Source organism: Hemitrygon akajei, chromosome 5 (assembly GCF_048418815.1).
Source record: "Hemitrygon akajei chromosome 5, sHemAka1.3, whole genome shotgun sequence".
Taxonomy (NCBI): Eukaryota; Metazoa; Chordata; class Chondrichthyes; order Myliobatiformes; family Dasyatidae; genus Hemitrygon; species Hemitrygon akajei.
This window is the reverse complement of record NC_133128.1, coordinates 9,030,849-9,051,936: the sequence shown is the minus strand read 5'-3', so window position 1 is coordinate 9,051,936 and position 21,088 is coordinate 9,030,849. Positions and strand designations below refer to the sequence as shown.

Below are 21,088 nucleotides of genomic sequence, written 5' to 3'. Positions count from 1 at the left end.
GAGCAACATACACAAAATGGTGGAGGACCTCATAAGGTTATGGAGAGAAATGAACGGTCAGCATTACCGGCCGAGACCCTTCATCAGGGCTGGAAGGAAGAGGGAAGAAGCCAGAACAAGAAGGTTGGGGAGGCAGAGGAGTACAGACCAGCAAGATGATCGGTGATACCAGGCGAGGGGGATGGTGAGTGGATAGGGTTGGGGGAGGGAGTTCAAGTAAGAAGCTGGGAGATGATAGGTGGGACAGGTGAGGGGCTGATGGAAAGGGAATCTGGTAAGAGAGGGGAGTGTGTCAAGGAGGAAAGGGAAAGAGGAGGGAACCCTAGGAGAGGTGATGGGCAGTAAGATTTTCACATTTGCTTACATTTGGTCCATATCCTTCTGAACCTTTCCTATCGAAATGTCTTTTAAATTCATTCAGAGTTCTTCAATGACATGGTAGAAAAGCAGTTAGCGTAACACTATTATAGTGCCAGTGACCTGGGTTCAGTTCCATTGCAATCTGTACATTTTCCCCAAGAGCTTGGAGTTTCCTCCAAGTGCTCTGGTTTCCTCCCACTTTCCAAAGGTGTACTCATTAGGGTTAGTAAGTTGAGGACGTTTATGTTGATGCCCAGAAGTGTGGCAATACTTGTGGTTACACCCAGCACATCCTCAGACTGTGTTGTCTGTTGAAGAAAATGACGTTTCTCACTGTAAATTTCGATATTCTGTATTTGTGACTAATTAAACTAATATCTTTAAGTTCCTTCCTACGCACTGGTATACAATATTTAACATGTTATTCCCAAGGTTTTACAAAGGCTTATAATTATGTGTCTTCTATTTCATATGCTGAACTTTGAGAATTTTTTCAAAGGCACCTGCAGAACCTGTGACCATCGCACCAAGAAGGTCAAAAGTGGCAGTTCTGTTGAAGTGTTATTGCCCGTACATTTCTCTCCTTCTCAGGCACCATCCAAAACTGAAGTCACCTTTCTGGGTCAAAGCCCTGGAACTCCCTCCCCTCTCAGCACCCCATGATATTGTCACTAAAGTAGTCAGAGAAGGTGTTCACCATCACTTCCTCAGAGGCAATCACAGATGGGCAATAAATACTTCTTGTTTGTTTTTTTACTTTTATTTAGAGATTTGGCAAGGTACAGGTATCCCGCCCCCCCCCCCCCCCACTTTACAAAGGTACAGCATTTCTATGAAACCTTTCTTAAGCAGAAATGGCGTAAAGCGAAGAAACATTAATTTATATGGGAAAAATTAGTTAAAGCGAACATCCTCTTTGTAATGCGAAAACAGGTTACCAATATAACCATATAACAATTACAGCACGGAAACAGGCCATCTCGGCCCTTCTAGTCCGTGCTGAATGCTTACTCTCACCTAGTCCCACCTGCCTGCACTCAGCCCATAACCCTCCATTCCTTTCCTGTCCATATACCTATCCAATTTTTTTTAAATGACAAAATCAAACCTACCTCTACCACTTCTACTGGAAGCTCATTCCACACAGCTACCACTCTCTGAGTAAAGAAGTTCCCCCCCCCCCATGTTACCCCTAAACTTTTGCCCCTTAACTCTCAACTCATGTCCTCTTGTTTGAATCTCCCTTACTCTCAATGGAAAAAAGCCTATCCACATCAACTCTATCTATCCCCCTCATAATTTTAAATACCTCTATCAAGTCCCCCCTCAATCTTCTACGCTCCAAAGAATAAAGACCTAACTTGTTCAACCTTTCTCTGTAACGTAGGTCTTTTGTAAAAGGGAAGTGGTGTGAAGCAAACATTCGTAAAGCGGGGATACCTGTAGTAGGTCCTTCTGCCCAGTGAGCACATACTGCCCAATTACACCTTTGGAATGTAGAAGGAAACCAAACCACTCATAAGAAACGCACATTTACAAGGAGCGCTGTCACAAGAAAGCAGGGTCCATCATCAAAGATCCCCATCGTCTAGGCTCTGTTATCACTTCTACAACTGGGCAGCAGGTACCGGAGTCTTCGGTCCCACACCACTAATTCAGGAACAGTTATTACCCTACAGCCATCAGACTCTTGAACCAGTGTGGGTAACTTCACTCACCTCAACTCTGAACTGATTCCACAACCTACAGACTCACTTTCAAGGACTCTGCAGCCCATGTTCTCAGCTTTATTTATTTATTTATTATGCAAATTAATCAGAGGCACAATCAATTCTGGTTGTTCAAAGTTTTTGGAGAATGACCACAACAGAAACTTGAAAAAAGATCATGCTCAACATTATAAATGAAGAGCATCGGCTGTGTTAAAGCGGATGGCTGTTGACACACGAGAAGACTCACCCACCATGCTACCTAGATGAGGAACTGGTAGATTGTTAACTCTTTCTCATTTGTGATTGTGTCACTGATTTTGACACTGCCTCCGCATGTGGGACACATCCACTGGATACAAGTTTGGCTTTTGGCCCAGGCAAGCTGTCTAGGGATATTGACATGGTATTAACAGTGATTTCTCTAGCTTCTGGTAATGCCTCCCCCCTCCCTCTTCTCTCTTTTTCCATTCATCATTCTGGCCTCCCTCTTACCCGTTCTTTTCTCCTCACCTGCCCATCACCTTCCTCTGGTTACCCTCCTCTTTCCCTTTCTCCCATGGTCCGTTCCCCTCTCCTATCAAATTCCTTCTTCTTCACCCCTTTACCTTTTTCACCTATCACCTCACAGCTTCTTACCTCATTCTCCTCCACCACCTACTTTCCCCCTCACCTGGTCTCGTCTATCACCTGCCAGCTTGTTCTCCTTCCCCCCCCCCACCCTCTTATTTTGTTCCTGCCCCCTTTCTTTCCAGTCTTGTTTATTCTCCTCCATAGATGCTGCTTGACTTGCTGAGTTCCTCCAGCATTTTGTGTGTGCATTGCTCAAGATTTCCTGCATCTGGAGAATCTCTTGTGTTTATGAAGCTGCCTGAGGAACAGCCCTGCTATGAGGAGATTTGGATTCCATTTTTCCAGGTTAGTGCCCTGTGCTGTCAGTGCTCTAAGCTGAATCCTTGGAGCCTGTGGAGTGTTACATTGGGCGATTAATGAGTTTCTAACGCTACAACCTCGCTCACAGCTCTGCAATGGGGTGTTGGGGTGTGACAATGAAAGCTCGATAGCTCCATCTAGTGCTTTCCTCCATTATGTCAGCATCAAGTCTGATGTTTTGAATCCGGTGAAACCATTCACATCTTTCGGGTGTCCCAAAGCATTATGCTTGTTTGGAGCTATTACTCCTATGAGGAACGTGGCGTGGACAACAAGTTCACACAAACAATAATGAACAGAACTTTGCAGTGACAATTGTACCTGCACAGATTGCCTTCTTTTACACGATGGTTGTTTGTCAGTCTTTCTGTGTAGTTTATCATCCAGGCCATGCTCTCTTCTCACTGCTGCCATCGGGAAGGAGATATAAGAGCCTTAGGTCCCAAACCAACAGATTTAGGAACAGTCATTACTCTACAACCGGGCCTCTGAACTGGTGTGGATAACTTCACTCACATAAGATCATAAGGCCATAAGTTATAGCAGAAGAATTAGGCCATTTGGCCCATGAGGTCTGCTCCGCCATTGCATCATGGCTGATTCATTTCCCTCTCAGCTCCAATCTCTTGCCTCCTCCTTGTAACTCTTCATGCCGTGACTAATCAAGAATCTATCAATTTCCACAATCTCCACAGCTGACTGGGATGACAATTTCTTCTGGCTAAAGAAATTCCTCCTCATCTCTGTTCTAAATGAATGTCCTTCTGTTCTGAGGTTGTGCCCTTTGGTCCTGGACTCCCCTACCATCCACTTTATCAAGGCCCTTCAACGTTTGGTAGGTTTCAATGAGATCACCCCTTCATTCTTCTGAACTCTAGTAAGCACAGGCCTGGAGCCATCAATTGGTCCTCATATGGTAACCCTTTCATTCCTGGAGTCATCCTCATGAACCTCCTGTGAACCCTCCCTGATGTCAGCACATCCTTTCTTAAAAACTGCTCACAATACACCAAGCGAGGCTTTACCAGCATCTTATAAAGCCTCAACAGTACATCCTCGCTTTTATATTCTAGTCCTCTTGAAATGAATGATAACATTGGATTTGCTTCCTCACCACTGAATCAACCTGTAAATTATCCTTGGATTTTTAATTTTTTTGCTGGATTTAGAAAGTAGTCTATGCTTTTATTTCTTCTACCAAAGTGCATGACCATACACTTCCCAACACTGCTTTCCATCTGCCACTTCTTTGCAAATTCTTCTACTCTGTCCAAGTCCTTCTGCAGCCCCTCTGCTTCCTCAACATTACCTGCCCATTCATCTATCTTTGTGTTGTTCGCAAACTTGGCCACAAAGCCATTAATTTCTTCATCCAAATCATTGACATATAACGTAAAAAGATACGGTTCCAGCACAGACTCCTGTGGAACACTGCTAGTCACTGGCAACCAACCAGAAAAGGATCCCTTTATTCCCACTCTTTGCCTCCTACCAATCAGCCACTGCTTTATCCATGCTAGTACTTTTTCTGGAGTACCAAAGACTCATAACAGCCTTATGTGTGGCACCTTGTCAAAGGCCTTCTGGAAATCCAAGTACACAACATCCATCAATTCACCTTTGTCTATTCTGCTTGTTATTTCTTCAAAGAATTCCAACAGATTAGTCAGACAAGACTTTCCTTTAAGGAAACCATGCTGACTGCAGCCTATTTTATCATGTGCCTCTAAGTAACCTGAGACCTCATCCTTAACAATCAACTTCAAAATATTTCCAACCACTAAGGTCAGGCTAACTGGCCTATGATTTCCTTTCTTCTGCCTCTCTCCCTCCTTGAAGAGTGGAGTGACATTTGCTATTTTCCAGTCCTCTGGAACTATGCAAGAATCTATTGATTCTTCCAAAATCATTACTAATACTTCCACAGTATCCTCAGCCACTTCTTTTAGAACCCTGGGATTTAGACCATCTGGTCGAGGTGATTTATCTACCTCCAGGCCTATCAATTTCCCAAGAACTTTCTCCCCGGTCATGGAAACTGGATGCTGATACTGACATGGTCAAACTCTGCCCTACAGAGGGCTAAAATGTCCCTTTTGATTTTATGCATCACAGTGAGATCACTCCTCATTCTCTTACACTCCACTGAAAAATGTCCCCGCCTACTCAGCTCTCTCCACAGCACACACCCTTGAGTCCAGACAACATCCTCGTAAGTCTTTTCTGCATTCTTTGCAACTAAATAGCATTTTTCAGCAACAGGTTGACCACAAAGACTCATGCAAATTTTTACAGATGTGCCATGGAGAGCATTCTGACTGGTTGCAACATGGTCTGGTTTGGAGGGGCCACTACACAGGATTGGAAAAAGCTGCAGAGGGTTGCAAATTCAGCCAGCTCCATGGAGTAGTTGCCTCCCCACCATCAACACCTTCAAAAGGTGGCAGATGGTGCCTCATGAAGGTAGCATCCAACAGTAAGGGCCCTCGCCATCCAGGACATGTCCTCTTCTCATTACGGGAGCCTGAAGATCAACAAAGACGAGAGTAGAAGGTGAGCGTGTGTTCAGCGCTGTCTGCTTGCGTTTTTCTGGTTTCTCTCTCTCCCTCTCGCTCACTGCTTCTGGAAGATAGTGCCAGTGCCTTGGGTCTTGGACAAGGTTTAATCGATGCGGTTTGTGGATTGGACTCTGTAGTTCATGTTTTATGTGTTTCTGGGTTCTCCTTTCTTTACTGCTATTTTGTGCGATTTTGATCGGGGTGGACTGGCTCTGTAACCAGCAGTTAACGAACAATACGGTGCTAAGTTAAACTGAACATTGCTGGACTGTTTCAATGACTCTGTGCTTTGACATTTTATATTCTGATTTTTGCTCGTTTTCTTCCCTTTGCATCTTTTTGCACATTGGGTGTTTGATGTTTTCTTTGAATGGGTTCCCCGATGTTTCTTTGTTTTGTGACTAGCTTTTGGAAAATGAATCTCAGGGTTTTATCCTGCATACATACTTTGATAATAAGTGTACTTTGTACTTTGAAGACCTACACTCAGTGTTTTAGGAACAGCATCTTCCCCTCTGCTATCAGTTTTCTGAATGGACATTGAATTCATGAATGCTACCTCATTGTTCCTCTTTTGCACTGTTTATTTATTTTCTTATTGTAATTTATAGAAATGTGTTATGTCTTGCATTGTTCTCAACAGATTTCATGACATATGTCACTGATAATAAACCTGTTTCTGATTCTCAAACGTAGCTTCACCAACATCTTGTAGAATTGGAACATAGTAGTTGCAGAGGTTGGCAACGTTATTCCTGTGCTCAAGAAAGGTAATAGGGTAATCCTTGGAATTATAGATCAGCATTGAGGTTGAGTGAACTTGGCCTTTTCTTCTTGGAGCGACAGAGGATGAGAGGTGACCTGATAGAGGTGTATGAAATGATAAGAGGCATTGATTGTGTGGATAGTCAGAGGCTTTTTCCCAGGGCTGAAATGGTTGCCACAAGAGGACACAGGTTTAAGGTGCTGGGGAGTAGGTACAGAGGAGATGTCAGGGGTAAGTTTTTTACTCAGAGAGTGGTGAGTGCGTGGAATGGGCTGCCAGCAACGGTGGTGGAGGCGGATACGATAGGGTCTTTTAAGAGACTTTTGGATAGGTACTTGGAGCTTAGAAAACTAGAAGGCTATAGGTAAGCCTAGTAACTTCTAAGGTAGGGACATATTCGGCATAACTTTGTGGGTCAAAAGGCCTGGATTGTGCTGTAGGTTTTCTATGTTTCTATGTTTAGCGTACTCCCTCTTCTCCCCCCCCCCCCCATTTGTGACATTTACTGGGGGTGTTGTATACAGAGGGCATAGAAGCATAGCTGAGGATCCCTACCACCCATCCCACAATCTCTTTGTCCGACTACTGTCAGGAAGGAAGTACAGAAACATCAGCACTAGGACTGCCAGACTGGGTAACAGCTTCTTCCCTCAGGATGTAAGACTAAAAAATATCTGCAACCACTGAGATCTCCACTAGGACAGCGAGCTGTTTACTGTTTACCTGTGCTGTGCACTACATGACCTTTCAATGATATATTAGTAACTATTTTGTAGTAATATTTTGTTTGATGCACTATTTCAAGTCAAGTCAACTTTTATTGTCATTTCGACCATAACTGCTGGTACAGTGCATAGTAAAAATGAGACAACTTTTTTCAGGACCATGGTGTTACATGACACAGTACAAAAACTAGACTGAACTACGTAATTTTAAAAAAACACAGAGAAAGCTACACTAGACGCACAGAGAAAGCTACACGAGCTATCACATTTGTGATATGCGTATGTTTTCTGGGTGCACCACGGTTTCATTTGGTTGTATAGATGCACAGTTAGATGACAATAAACTTGAACTTGTCAATATTGCACTGTACTTTTCTATGTTCTACTATAGCATCCCAACTCCTATACCCAGTGCCCTGGCCAGCGTTCCAACAGACTTCTTCACCTCCCTGTCCACCTGTGACGCCGCTTCAGGAGTGGAGAGAGGGAAGCAATGAGCGGAAAGACAGAGCAACAGGCACCACCCGATAAACCAGATGCCCAAACGTGGAGATACCTGGTGAATCAGATAGTGTGTCGGTGGAGATTTGAGGTTATGTGTATTTACCACGTTGCTGTGGATTTCTGTGCCTAGTGTCACTTTATGGACGTACAGTCAATCAGTGTACTGAGGAGGTGGGGTGGAGGTATGTCTCTGCAAACGAGGTATAAGACACTCCTTCCCTCCGCTAGCCTGCAGGTCACCCTTGGGCACATGTAGCACCTGCTTAGCACCCCTTCCCCCCATCCCACCGATCAAGGTCACATGAAGCCATGGGGGCAAGTGCATAAACTATCTTATGTGTTTATATTTATTGTGTTAATTTAGTCATGTATTTTTTTATTTTTGTGATTTATTTTGTGCTGCATGAGATCTGGAGTAATTCTACTTTACACTTGCACACTGTAAATGACATTTAACAATCTTGGATCTATAGAAATGTGTTCCTTCTAAATAAAAGACCGCACTTGGAGTATTGTGTTCAGTGCTGATTGCCTCACTGTAGGAAGGACGTGGAAGCTTTCGAGAGGGTGCAGAGAGGATTTAACAGGATGCTGTCTGGATTGACCATGCCTAGGCTGAGCGAGCTAGGCTTTTCTCTTCGAAGTGAAGGAAGATAAGACATGACTTGATGTAAGGTGTACAAGATGGTAGAGAGGCATAGATTGTGCAGATAGTCAGGGATTTCTTTTCCAGAGCGCAAATAGCTAATATGAGGGGGCAAACACGAGGAAATCTGCAGATGCTGGAAATTCAAGCAACAACACACACAAGATGCTGGTGGAACACAGCAGGCCAGGCAGCATCTATAGGGAGAAGCACTGTCGACGTTTCGGGCTAGAGGCACATTTTCATGCTGTGGAATTCATTGCCACAGTCAGCCGTGGAGACCAAGCCTTTGGATATATTTAAAGCAGATGTTGATAAATTCTGGATTAGTCAGGGCATCAAAGGTTACGGGAGGAAGGCAGGAGAATGGGGTTAAGAGCGATAATAAATCAGCCATGATGGAATGATGGATCAGGCTCAGTGAAGGACCAGTTACCGAATTCTGATTCTATGTCCTATGGCCCGAGATGATAAAGAGTTTCTCTCTCCACGTACACTGAGTGTGTCTTCAGCGTTTTATTGCTTTTTATTTCAGATTTCCGGTCTGCAGTTTTTAAGTTAATGTTTGTGGGAGCTTGCTGTACGTTAACCAGTCAGTTACTTTCCCACCCGCCCCCTTGGACTGGGTGTCTGTGTTTTCTGGGGCTGTCGATCTCCGTGACGCTGTTTTCTGCACGATCCCGCCCCGTGTGTCCTTTGCCCCGCGGTCTGGAGAAGCAACAGGGAGGAGAGGTAAATACCCAGACCGTCCGGATTGACCGAGGAAAGTCTGCCGTCCACACCACCATCCTGTAGCCAGACCTTCTCCGTACGCGCAGGCATGAACCAGACTGACTCCGTTCAGGAGCAGGTGAAGGTAAATGTTTGGGGAGTGTTCCTGAGGCGTGATTCTCGCTTTCATTTGTAACACACTGTGCACAGACACGCGTCCAAATGCAAGCAATGGTAACTGTTTATAGATCAAGAGATTAGGCTTTGCAAACGCAAGAGAATAATTTACCGCTTCGATTCAGTTTAGGATCTAGTTATAATAAAAATGGTGTCTAGGAGTTCCAGATGTCGCCTGTCGTCACCATTCCAGAGAGCTCCAAGAAACTCGGAGTTTTCTCCTCCACTGGGTCCTAATGCCCGTGGCACGGATTGATAAAAACATTCTGACTTGTTGCATCCTGGTCTGCTATGGCAATTCAAATGCGCAGGAGTATATGAAGCTATAGAGAGTAGGGAACTCTGCCCAACACATCATGGTCACATCCCTCCCCACTATTAGTATTGAGGCACAGCGTGGAATGGACCTTTGGAGCCATGGTGCCAGCAATCTCCTGTTTATCCTTGCCTAATCATGGAACAAGTTACAATGACCAAATAGCCTATCAACCAGTGCTTCTTTGGACTGTGGGAGGAAACCTGGGCAGTCATGAGGAGAACGTACAAACTCCTTACAGGCAGCGGTGGGAAACTGTCATCAAAGATCCCTACCCTCTGGGTCATGCCATCTTCTCTCAGATACCATGGAGCAGGAGGTACAGAAGCCTCAAGAACTACTTCCCTTTAAGCATTCAGTTTTTGAACCAACTAGCACAATGTAATCACAACACCGTGACCACTTCGATCACTTTGCACTAGCATTGACTTCTTGTGTTTTTTTTGTTATAATTGTATTCTTTCTTGTAAAAATTATGTGTAATTCATGTTTTTCTTGTGAATGCTGATTTTCTCAGTGTGCCTGTGATGCTTCCACAAGTTTTCATTTTCTTGTGGGCATACTCAATAAATCTATAATAGAGTAATAACCATAACCAAATCAGTGAAAGACTCCACCAACTTGGGCATTCAACAAGTGTGGAAAAGCCAACAAATTGTGCAAATACAAAAAGAAAAAAAGAATGACAGTAAATAAGTAAGCACTAAATATCAAGAACATGAAATGAAAGTCCTTGAAGGCAAGTCCATAGGTTGTAGGAACAATTTAGTGATGGGGCAAGTAAAGTTGAGTAAAGTTATCCCCTCTGGTTCAGGGGCCTGATGGTTGAGGAGTAATAACTGCTCCTGAACCTGGTGGTATAAATCCCTGAGGCTCTTGTACCTTCTTCCTGATGGCAGCAGCAAGAAGAGAGCATGGCCTGGGTGGTGGGGATCCCTGATGATGGATGCTGCTTAATAGTGGGGAGGGCTTTACTGGTGATGGACTGGGCTGTATCTACTACTTTTTGAAGGATTTTCCGTTCAAGGACATTGGTGTTTCCATACCAGGCTGTGATGCAGCCAGTCAATATGCTCTCCACCACAAATCTATAGAAGTTCATCAAAGTTTTAGATGTCATGCTGAATCTTCACAATAAGGTGCAAGATCATAATGAGGTATGTTGTGTGGCCAAGAATCTAACTTATCATCCATACCAAGTTGTTTTACATCCAGATGGAATATGACAATAAACTCAACTTTGACTTTCTGATCTGAGGAGGGAGACAGGGTCTAAAAGGCAGAGAATGCCTCTGCAAGGCAGCAGGACAGGATTAACCAGGATTATAAGATGAGTGTCTTCCTCGGTCACCAGACATTATCCCCCAGAGGTTTTGACAACGTGGTGGGAGTTTAACCTGTATATGACCCCTTGATATTCCTGCCATGCTGTCAAAGAAAATCTATCTGGCTCATGGACCATGGAAAGTTCAAGGGATTTACTAATTCTCTTCTCTTGTTCTTCTCAGGGTTACTATGGGAAACGGCTGAAGAGGTCAGAAGATCTACAGACCAATGTGACATGTTCCTTAACAAGACCCCCGTCAAGTAAAACAGTACGTGAAGCCATGACACTCATCCACCCCGAGGTTTCTCAAAGGTGCTTATCTTCATGGTCTGCCTTGTAGCTAATGAGGCTGGTTGAATACTCTGGTGAGGTGTTGGGGGCCATGCTCACCCAGCAGGAGTGTGAGCTCAGCATGGTAATATTGCGATTAGCTACCACTAATACAATGCCGGCGACCTGGGTTCAGTTCCAATGCTGTCTGTACGTTCTCCCCATGACCATGTTTTCTTTCTTTCTTTCTTTTTTTCTCTCTTTCTCTCTCTCTTTCTTTCTTTCTCTCTTTCATTCTTTTGAAGGCTTTTGGAAGCTTGTCTTTCATCAATCAGAGGACTGAGTACAGAAGTTAGGATTTTTTATAAGATGATGATGAGGCAAGATTTGGAGTACATTGTGTGCAGTTCTAGTCACCTATCTACAGGAACGATGTCAATAAGATTGAAAGAGTACAGAGAAAATTTGCAAGGAAGTTGCCGGGACTTGAGGAACTGAATTATGAGGATGGCCCTCTGTTGGTTGGGGTGACCACAGGTGTTGCCTCCTAGCTGTTGAAGTCAATATGCAAACCAGTACACAAGTCAAGTCTGGTAGAGCAAGCTGTTGACCCTTCTCCACACAGCTGACGAATCCAAAGGAATGACGGAGACCAGTACAGATTGGTACCACTGGCGTTGCAGGAGTTGCCAGTCAGTGTCCAGTTCAACGTTGGGCTGCCTTAGGGATTCCAGCTCCAGATCTTTCCCTTGACGTTTACTCCTGAAGCCTTTCCCGTGAGTGGGTGTAGCCGCAAGGTAGTGGAGGTTTGAAATCGGAGTTCTCCTTCTCCTAGATGAGCTGCCACCACGGTTGATGAGCCCCAACTGCCCAGAGTGACTGGCTTTAAGACGCCAGTAACCTGCCTTTGCCCCTTCTCATGTCAGTAGAAACACCTCTGCTGGGCTCAGCTAAGCTGCGAGATACAGCACAGTAACAGGCCCTTCTGGTCCAGTGAGCTCACGCTGCCCAATTACACTTGTGTGACCAATTAACCTGTTAACCTCTTTTGAATGTGGGAGGAAACCAGAGCACCTGGAGGAAACCCATGTGGTCACACTAAAAATGTACAAACTCCTTACAGACAGTGGCAGGAATTGAACCCCAGTTGCTGGCATTTTATAGCGATGCGCTAACTGTTATGCTACTGTGCTGCCCTAAGTTGTAACTATTCCCTGGAGTGTAGGAGGAAGAGGGGAGATTTAATAGAGGTATACAAAATTATGAGGGGTTTAGACAGGGTAAATGCAAGCAGGCTTTTCCCACTAAGGTTGGCCGAGACTCGAACTAGGGGTCATATGTTAAGGGTGAAAAGTGAAATGTTTAAAGAGAACCTGAAGGGGAACTTGTTCACTCAGAGTGTGGTGCAAGTGTGGAACAAGCTGCCAACAGAAGTGGGTTCAATTGCAACATTTAAGAGAAATTTCGATAGATATATTGATGGGAGAGGTATGGAGGGCTATAGTCCAGGTGTGGGTCAATGGAACGAGACAGAATAACAGTTCAGCATGGTTTAGATGGTCAGAAGGGCCTGTATTATCCTATGGCTCTTCATAGGAGCAGCGCAAGGCCATTTGCTCTCTCAAACCCTGCTATGCCATACTGTTGGGGAGAGAAATGGGGAGCGATTTCAGAAATCAGAGGTGCAGATGGATTTAGGAGTCCTTGATTCCCTTATCTTGTAGATTGGGTCGATGGTATGGAAGGCAAATGCAATTTTAGTAGTCATTTCAAGGCGACTAGAATATAAAAGCAAGGATGTAATGCTAAGGCTTTTTAAAGCACTGGTGAATGTATACTTGGAGTATCAGGAGCAGTTTTAGGCTCCATATTTAAGAAAGGATGTGCTGGGCCTGGAGAAGGGCCAGAGGAGGTTGACAAGAATGATCACGGGAATGAAAGAGTTAAACTATGAGAAACATTTGATGACTCTAGGCATGGTTGGAGTTTAGAGGGATGGGGGCAGATCTCATTAAAACCTATGAAGTACCGAAAAGCCTAGGTAGACTGGATGTGGAGAGTCGAGGATACGAGGACATAACCTCAGAATAAAGGGACCTCCCTTTAAAACTTAGAAAGATTTTTTACAGCCAGAGTGGTGAATCTGTGAAATTCGCTGTCACTGAGGGCTGTGGAGGCCAAGTCACTGGTTGTATTTAAGACAGAGACTGATAGGTTCTTGATCGGTGAAGGTGTTGAGGGTCATGGGGAAAAGGCAGCAGAATGGATAGGCTGAGCGAGCTGGGCCTTTTTTCTTTGGATCAAGGATAAGAGGTGACTTGATAGAGGAGGCATTGATCAAGTGAACAGCCAGCGACTTTATCCCAGGGTTAAAGTGGCTAATACATGAGGACATAATTTTAAGATGATTGGAGGAACGTATAGAGGGGTTGCCAGAGATAAGTTTTTTACACAGAGAATGGTGGGTGCATGAAATGCACTGCCAGGCCTGGTGGTAGAAATCAATACATTAGGAGATTTAAGGGACTCATAACAATGGAGGGAAGATTGATATGGATTGATCTTAGAGTAGGTTAGTAGGTTAGCACAAGTGTGGGCCAAAGGGCCTGTAGTGTGCTGTAATGTTCTACCGTGTGTTCTATGTTCTTATGTACATCTATCAGACCAAGCTGATGGAGTGTTTAGTAAGGCCAATGAGATTGAGCAAAGTCTGCCAGTTAGAAGTTTATCTTAATGAGCAACAGACGTTTGAACCTTGAAATTTAACTTATTGGACAATAGACCTTTGAACATTAGATAGTGTCTGCTGTCCTGAAGAAGTGCCTCAGCTTGGATCATTGAATTTTTATTCCTCTCCATCGGTGCTGGCTGACCTGCTGCGTTCTTCCAGCATTTTGTGGGTGCTACTTTAGATTTCCAGCATCAGCAGAATCTCTTGTCTTTGCAGTTTCTGCTGTTGTGCTGAAAAGCTGAGGTTGGCAATGAACCATTTGGACCTGGAAGGTGAACATCCATCACCATCGTCCATCATGACTGTACAGTAGAGATTCGATCTGATCAGTTGAGTATGAGATTGATTAGCTTCTCTTTCACACGCTGATTTTGCTCTTCAGTACATCAGCAATAATGTATTACAGCTTCAGTGGTTCTGCTCCTTACATGTCCTTCCACACTACACCAGGACTAATCCCCTGCTTTGAGAGTGAGGGATATATTGGGTCATGAGGTTACAGACCATAGTGGTATTGTGTTTCTATTGAGAGTTAACACCATCTCCTGGATGCCCAGCATTTTTTTCTGCTGGATAGTTACGGGAGAAGGCAGGAGAATGGGGTTGACGGGAAAATAAATCAGCCTTGATCAATAGGTGGAGCAGACTCGATTTCTGCTCTAATTCTGCTCTTATGTCTAATGGTATTATGGTCTTATGAGAGTTGGTTTTTAGCTTCAGCTGGGTGCAAACTGTCTAAATGCCCCTTTAGAAAAGAAATTAGGGGGAATTTTTCAAGTGGTGAATCCACGGCTCTGTAGACCAAGTTGTTGGATATATTTAAAGTGGAGGTTGAAAGGTTCTTGACTAGTAAGGGTTCAATGGTTATGAAGAAAAGGCAGGAGAATGGGGTTGAGAGGGGAAAATAAATCAGCCATGATCCGATGACAGAGCAGACACAATGAACTGAACGGCCTAATTCTCTGCCTATGCTTTATGATCATATGTCTTATAGATATGTTCTAGTGGACAGGTTAATGGAGCAAGTCTGTGAGATGATTGGTTAGTGCGAGCAGCCAGTGGATTGCGATCCAGGTGTTGGGATCAGTCTGGTTATTATGGCGATCTGGTTAATAAACCCAGTTGGTGTGGTTAAAGGTTCTAGTCTAGGAGACAGTGGTCTGATTAATAGAGAGGTTCTGCAGAAAATCCAGAGCAAAATGCTGGAGGAACTCAGTGGGTCAGTCTGCAGCTATGGAGAGGAATAAACAGCTGGCGTTTTGTGCCGTGACCCTTCATCAGGACTGGAGACGAACGAGGTAGAAGCCAGAAAAACTACTTATTCAATGTAAACAAGACCTGGGAGCTGAATATTGACCAGGATTAGGAAATCAGAGGTCCATGAGCCAGCACTCATCTGGGTATCGGAGGTGGAGAGATCAGTAACTTTAAATTCATTTTAGAGGACCTGTCCTGGGCCCAGCGCCCAAGTGCAATTATAAAGAAAGCATGGCAGTGTCAGTACTTCCTTAGGAGTTTGTAGAAATTCAGCATGACACCTATAACTCTGACTAACTTTTATAGATGTGTGATGGAGAGTACGTTGACTGGCTGCATCACAACCTGGTTTGGAAACACCAGTGCCCTTAAATGAAAAATTCTACAAGAAGTAGTGGATACAGCATAGTCCATCACGGGTAAAGCCCTTCCTACAATGGAGCACATCTACATGGAGCGTTGTCGCAGGAAAGCATCGTCCATCATCATAGACCCCACCAGCCAGGCCATATTCTCATCTTGCTGCTGCCTTCTGATTTCTGAATGGACGATGAACCCATGAACACTTTTTGCTCTACTTATTTATTTATATATATATATATATATATATTTCTTATTATAATTTATTATAACTTTTTATATATTGCAATGTGCTGCTGTCGCAAAACAACAAATTTCTCGACACATGTCAGTGATAATAAACCTGACTCTGGAATTTTCTTCGTTGCCACTATGCCATATCTGAAACTACCAAATCGTTGCTCATTTTCCAGATACTTTGGATGTGGTCTTGTGGTCCCAGAGAGCTTGGAAGGATGTCACGTGTTGGATCTGGGCAGTGGGAGTGGCCGTGACTGTTACATCCTGAGCAAGTTAGTGGGACCCCTTGGTCATGTGACAGGAGTGGACATGACTGATGAACAAGTAAGTCAACAGGTGGATTGTTCTTACCTACTTGAGCCCTGCTGGGGCATAGGCCACTGACAGCAGCTCGCTAGAGTCCTCTGTCCTAGACCAATCTTTCATGTTATCTCCAGGTTTAGCCCATCTTCCGAAGCTCCTTCCGCTCCCAGGGATGAGGTCTTTGGAGCTTCTGTTGGCGTTTCTGTACCTCTTGGTTTTTTTTAAATTAGTTTTTTTTATGCATTTTCTACATCGCTACAGATAGAAAAAAAAAACCCAAATCAAAATGAAGAAAATTAATACAGTGCAAAAAATAAACATACAATAATAATATAATACAAAAAAGATCATTGAGAAAGCACCCAAATTGAAGACATGTAAAATTAGTATCCTCTCCAAGCCCCGCAACAAAAAAAAACTCCAGACCAACCACAACACAATATAGAGAATATAAATCAGGACATTCAAAGCCCCCAAAACTGTAAATACACTTAAAAACAGAAGATAATAATGCCTACTACCAAAAAAAAAGAGCTGAAAGCAAGGGACTGAAAAAAAAACCTTAGTTAAGAGGAAGGTTATGAAAGTACTCAATAAAAGGTCCCCAGACCTTATGGAACTTCATATCCGAATTAAGAACTGAATAATGAATGTTTTCAAGGTCTAAGCAGGACATAATATCATTAAGCCATTGAGCATGCGTGGGCGGGGCAACATCTCTCCATCTAAGGAGGATTAAACGTCTAGCCAGGAGAGAAGCAAAAGATAATATTCGACACTTAGTCGAACTCAAACGTAAATCTGTCTCACCCAAAAAATCAAACAAAGCAATTAAAGGGTTAGGTTCTAAGTGGTGATTCAGAATATAAGATAAAGTTATGAAGACATCTTTCCAAAATTTCTCCAAGCTAAGACAGAACCAGTACATATGAATAAGAGAGGCCTCGCCCCTTTTGCATTTATCACAAAGAGGACTAATATTAGGGTAAAATCGAGATAATTTAGATTTAGACATATGGGCTCTATGAACAATCTTAAATTGTAAAAGGGTACCTCTGGGTTTTTAAGGGATGGGATTGTTCATCCCATGCTCAACCCTCCTCTTTTCACAGTCAGGCTTGAGAACATCCATGGCTGAGTTTAGATTGATTGTTCAAGCTGCATTTAATGCCCGTCAGGGCACCTGGAGGAATATTTCTTTGGTTTTATTCCCTGGTTTGTCCTTTGATTTTATTTGCTGCCCATATTTTCCATTCAATCCTAACTATAATAAAACTGAACAGAATCAATATGGATTCATAAAAGGACAATCGTGTATCTCCAAAATATTGGAGTTCTCTGAAGATGTATTGGGTAGATCAGGAACAACTATTAGATGAAGGGTGGGATAATGACATGGGAATAAAAGGGGAACGTATCAAGAAGGATACAAAGGGGATATGGATAGGTAAAGTACAGGAGCCTCAGGACCTCCACCACCAGGTTCTGGAACAATTAGTACCCTTCAGCTATCAAGCTCCTGAACCAGTGTGGCTAATTTCACTCACCCCAACACTGAACTGATTCCACAGCCTATAACAGGGGTTTCCAACCTGGGGTCCATTGCTCAATGGTATTGGACCAATCTATAAAGGCAGTTGGGAATCCCTGCTATAGATTCACTTTCAAGGACTCCGCATCACACGTTCTCAGTATTATTTATTTATTTATTTGCAGAACTTGGCTTCTTTTACACTTTGGTTGCTTGTCAACCTTGGTGTGTATTTTTCATTAATTCTATTGTATTTCTTTGCTCCACTTTGAATGCTTGCAAGAAAATGAAACATGGTAGAGTGTGGGACATACACATACTTTAATCATAGAAACACTTTGAATGTTTGAACATTTGAGTGAGAGGGCCAAAGCATGGCAGCTAGTAATTCAATCTCTGTTCAGCCTTGGTTGGCTTGTTTAAAGTGACGCTTCCGGTTCTGTGGCCCTGTTCAACTCTGGACAGCATCACAGCTGAACCTAAACTTATTTGCAGTGCACACACACAGATTTAAAATTAGTGCATGTGGCACAGGAAAGCCCTCCCACCCCTTGAGCACACCGATAAGAAACACCGTCGTAGGAAAGCAGCATCCATCATCAGAGATCCTGAGATCCCCATCACCCAGGTCATGCTCTTTTCTCGCTGCTGCCATTAAGTAAAAGGAGCAATAGCCTCAGGAGGCACGCCGCCAAGTTCAAGAACAGTTACTACCCCTCAACCATTAGGCTCTTGAACAAAAAGTGATAATGACACTCAACTTCACTTGCGCCATCATTGAAATGTTCCCACAACCAATGATCTCACTTTAAAGGACACTCTATCTCATTATCTCATGTTCTCATTTTTTATTGCTATTTATTTATGAAACCCACTGGCTTCTTGGCTGTGTAAGTCTAGGGAATACACACTTCGGTCCTGCCAAACCTATGAGACTAAGACGACTCTCCTACCCCAAACCCCGGTTTGTGTGGATGCTGTGCAATTTGCAACCCTGTTACAACTCAGTGCCAAGAAATAACAGACAGCACCCTGCATACGATCAATGGAATTATATATATGAACTTTAACTTAGGGGTTAGTAAAGAAAAAAACAAAAAGAGCCTATTATAATTAGAACAGTCAAATGTGCACAAGATGGAGCTGAACACTTCCAGAAGTCATATTTATTCATCGATCCTCAATCGACTGCGGCACCTTGCTCCATTGAGTCATGGTTCTCCGCTGGGTCAAATCCTACAACCGGTTCTCTCCGGCGTCTTCCCTCTTCATCTCCTGCCAAAGGACCCAGCTCACATTCCAAAGCCCCTGTTATCTCCAAGCATAGCCCAAACACTGCTTCTACCGACCATTATGTAAGCAGTGAAACCTTTCCCAGGGCGTTACATTTATATTTTCATTTATGCAGTTCATTGTCTTCTGCACGCTGGTTGATCTTTCACTGAACCTGTTAGAGATCTGCTGAGTATGCCCACAGGAAGATGAATCTCAGGTTTGTACATGATGACATTTAGTCTTAGATGAGGCCCTTTGTTGGTTGAGGTCGACTATGGTTGTTGCATCCCAGATGTCTACGTGATACACAAGTCAGGACAGTACGATATGGAGAGCAAGCTGTTGCTCATGCAGCAGGCTCTGCCTCTGCACACAGCTGGTAAATCTAAATGAATGGCAGAGACTGATACAGTTTGGCACTAGTGGCATCACAGGAGATGCCAGTCAGCGTTGAACTCAATGTACGACTGCCTGAGGGACTCCATCTCTGGATTTTTCCTGAGGGTTTACTCCTGAAGCCTTCTCCTTGAGTGGGTATAGCCACAAGGCAGCGAAGGTTTGAGATCAGAGTTTTCCGTCTCCTACATTAGCTGCCAACAATGGCTGATGAGCCCCATGTACCTTGAGAGAAAGCGACTAGATTTAAGGAGCCAGTTACCCATCTTTGCACCTTCTCCTGTCAGTCAGAATGGTTCTGCTGGGCTTAGTAGCTAAGCCACATGTGAAGGCCAAGAGCTGGACTTGTTTGGCAGAGGATATTTCCGATGCATGCCATTGGGAGCATTTATTATGTAGTGGGAGCTTATCCCCATTCTCCCCGCCTCTTCGCTTCCAGCTATGACAACCTTAAGGCACTTAAAGAACATAAGGACATGATCCTGATGCAAGCAAATGGGATCAATGTAGATGGGCCTAAAGTTCTTGCAGATGGGGATTTAATCTGTATCTAACTTTCCCTGCTCTGGGAGTGTGTGATGGGACAGTGTAGAGGGAGCTTCACTCTGTATCTAACTGTCTCTATTTTCCACATCTGGTTTTGTTTCAGATCCAACTCTCACGCAAGTATATTCCGTATCATCAGGAGAAGTTTGGATACAAGGAAGCAAACACTGAATTTGTCCAGGGATATATTGAAAAGCTGGGAGAAGCTGGTATTCCGTACAACAGTTTTGATTTGTTAATGTAAGTGCTGTTCAGAACTAGTCAATTACATTCTGTAATAGAGCTGCTTAATACTTCGGTCATCCCTTCCTTGAATATAATGACTGACATGTTATAGTGGTTTCATGGACCATTGGTGGATGACCCAGTATCTTCAGTTATCCATTTTCTTTGCACGTGCTGAGACCCTGATCAGAGTCAACAATCAGATTCAGATCCATTCATTTATCACATGTACAGTACATCTAAAATGTTCTGATGAAGCACTTTGGCCTGGAATGTTTACTGTTTATTCATTTCCATAGATGCAGCCTGGCCTGCTGAGTTCCTCCAGCATTATGCGAGTGTTGATACGGTGACATGTGTCTGTGTATTTAGCAAAACAGTGCAGAGTAGGCCCTTCCAGCTCTCCGGACCATGCTGTCCTAGTAACCCCTCGACCTGATTAACCCTAACCGAATCATGGGACAAGTACAACAACCAATTAACCTACTTAGTATGGTTATGGACTGTGGGAGGAAACTGGAGCACCCGGGGAAAACCCATGCATTCTATGGCGATGACTCGAAAGACTCCACACAGAACGGCGCCAGAATTGAACTCTAGAACACCTCAGTCAGTAACAGTGTGGCACTAACTACTATGCTAAAACAAAAAAAAACCCAAGGATGTGTCGAGGGCTGCCCGCAGGTGTTGGCACACATTCCCAGGTTCGACATAGCATGCTGGAGAAACAGTGGATCGAGCAATGTCTGTGTACACATCTATCTAGCTCTCTCTCTCTCTCTATATATATATATATATATATATATAGAGAGAGAGTTGGCAGTTGGCACTCTTGGATAGCACAGCGGCTCAACAAGTGCCTGACATCTCCAGTGCTATCTGTGTGGAGTTTGCATGCTCACGGAAACTAGCCATTCGGCCCACCTCATCCATGCTTCATCCCACCTATGTGCCCCTGGACAATAGCCTCCCTACCTCTCTTATCCATATAGCTGTCTAAAATTCTCTTAAAAGTTACAATTTTCTACAGAAGTAGTTTGTCATTGCTGCCTTCTGGGCAGTGTCTTTATGAGACGGGTGACCCCAGCCTTTATCAATACTCTTCAGAGATTGTCTGCCTGGCATTATTGGTCACATAACCAGGGCTTGTGATATGCACCAGCTGCTCATACGACCATCCACTACCTGCTCCCATGGCTTCACATGACCATGATCGGTGGGG

At 43.8% G+C, this 21,088-nt stretch overlaps 1 protein-coding gene across 1 annotated transcript in view; it reads left to right on the top strand.

Annotated features, from left to right (window-relative positions):
• The first annotated feature begins 8,863 nt into the window (after positions 1-8,863).
• Positions 8,864-21,088, top strand: part of LOC140727477 (arsenite methyltransferase) — a 34,548-nt gene continuing 22,323 nt past the window's right edge. The window contains exons 1-4 of the mRNA XM_073044806.1: positions 8,864-9,057; positions 10,914-11,044; positions 15,764-15,914; positions 19,745-19,881. Coding sequence (XP_072900907.1) covers positions 9,022-9,057; positions 10,914-11,044; positions 15,764-15,914; positions 19,745-19,881 — 455 coding nt within the window. The 5' untranslated portion in view covers positions 8,864-9,021. The remainder of the gene's footprint in view (positions 9,058-10,913; positions 11,045-15,763; positions 15,915-19,744; positions 19,882-21,088) is intronic.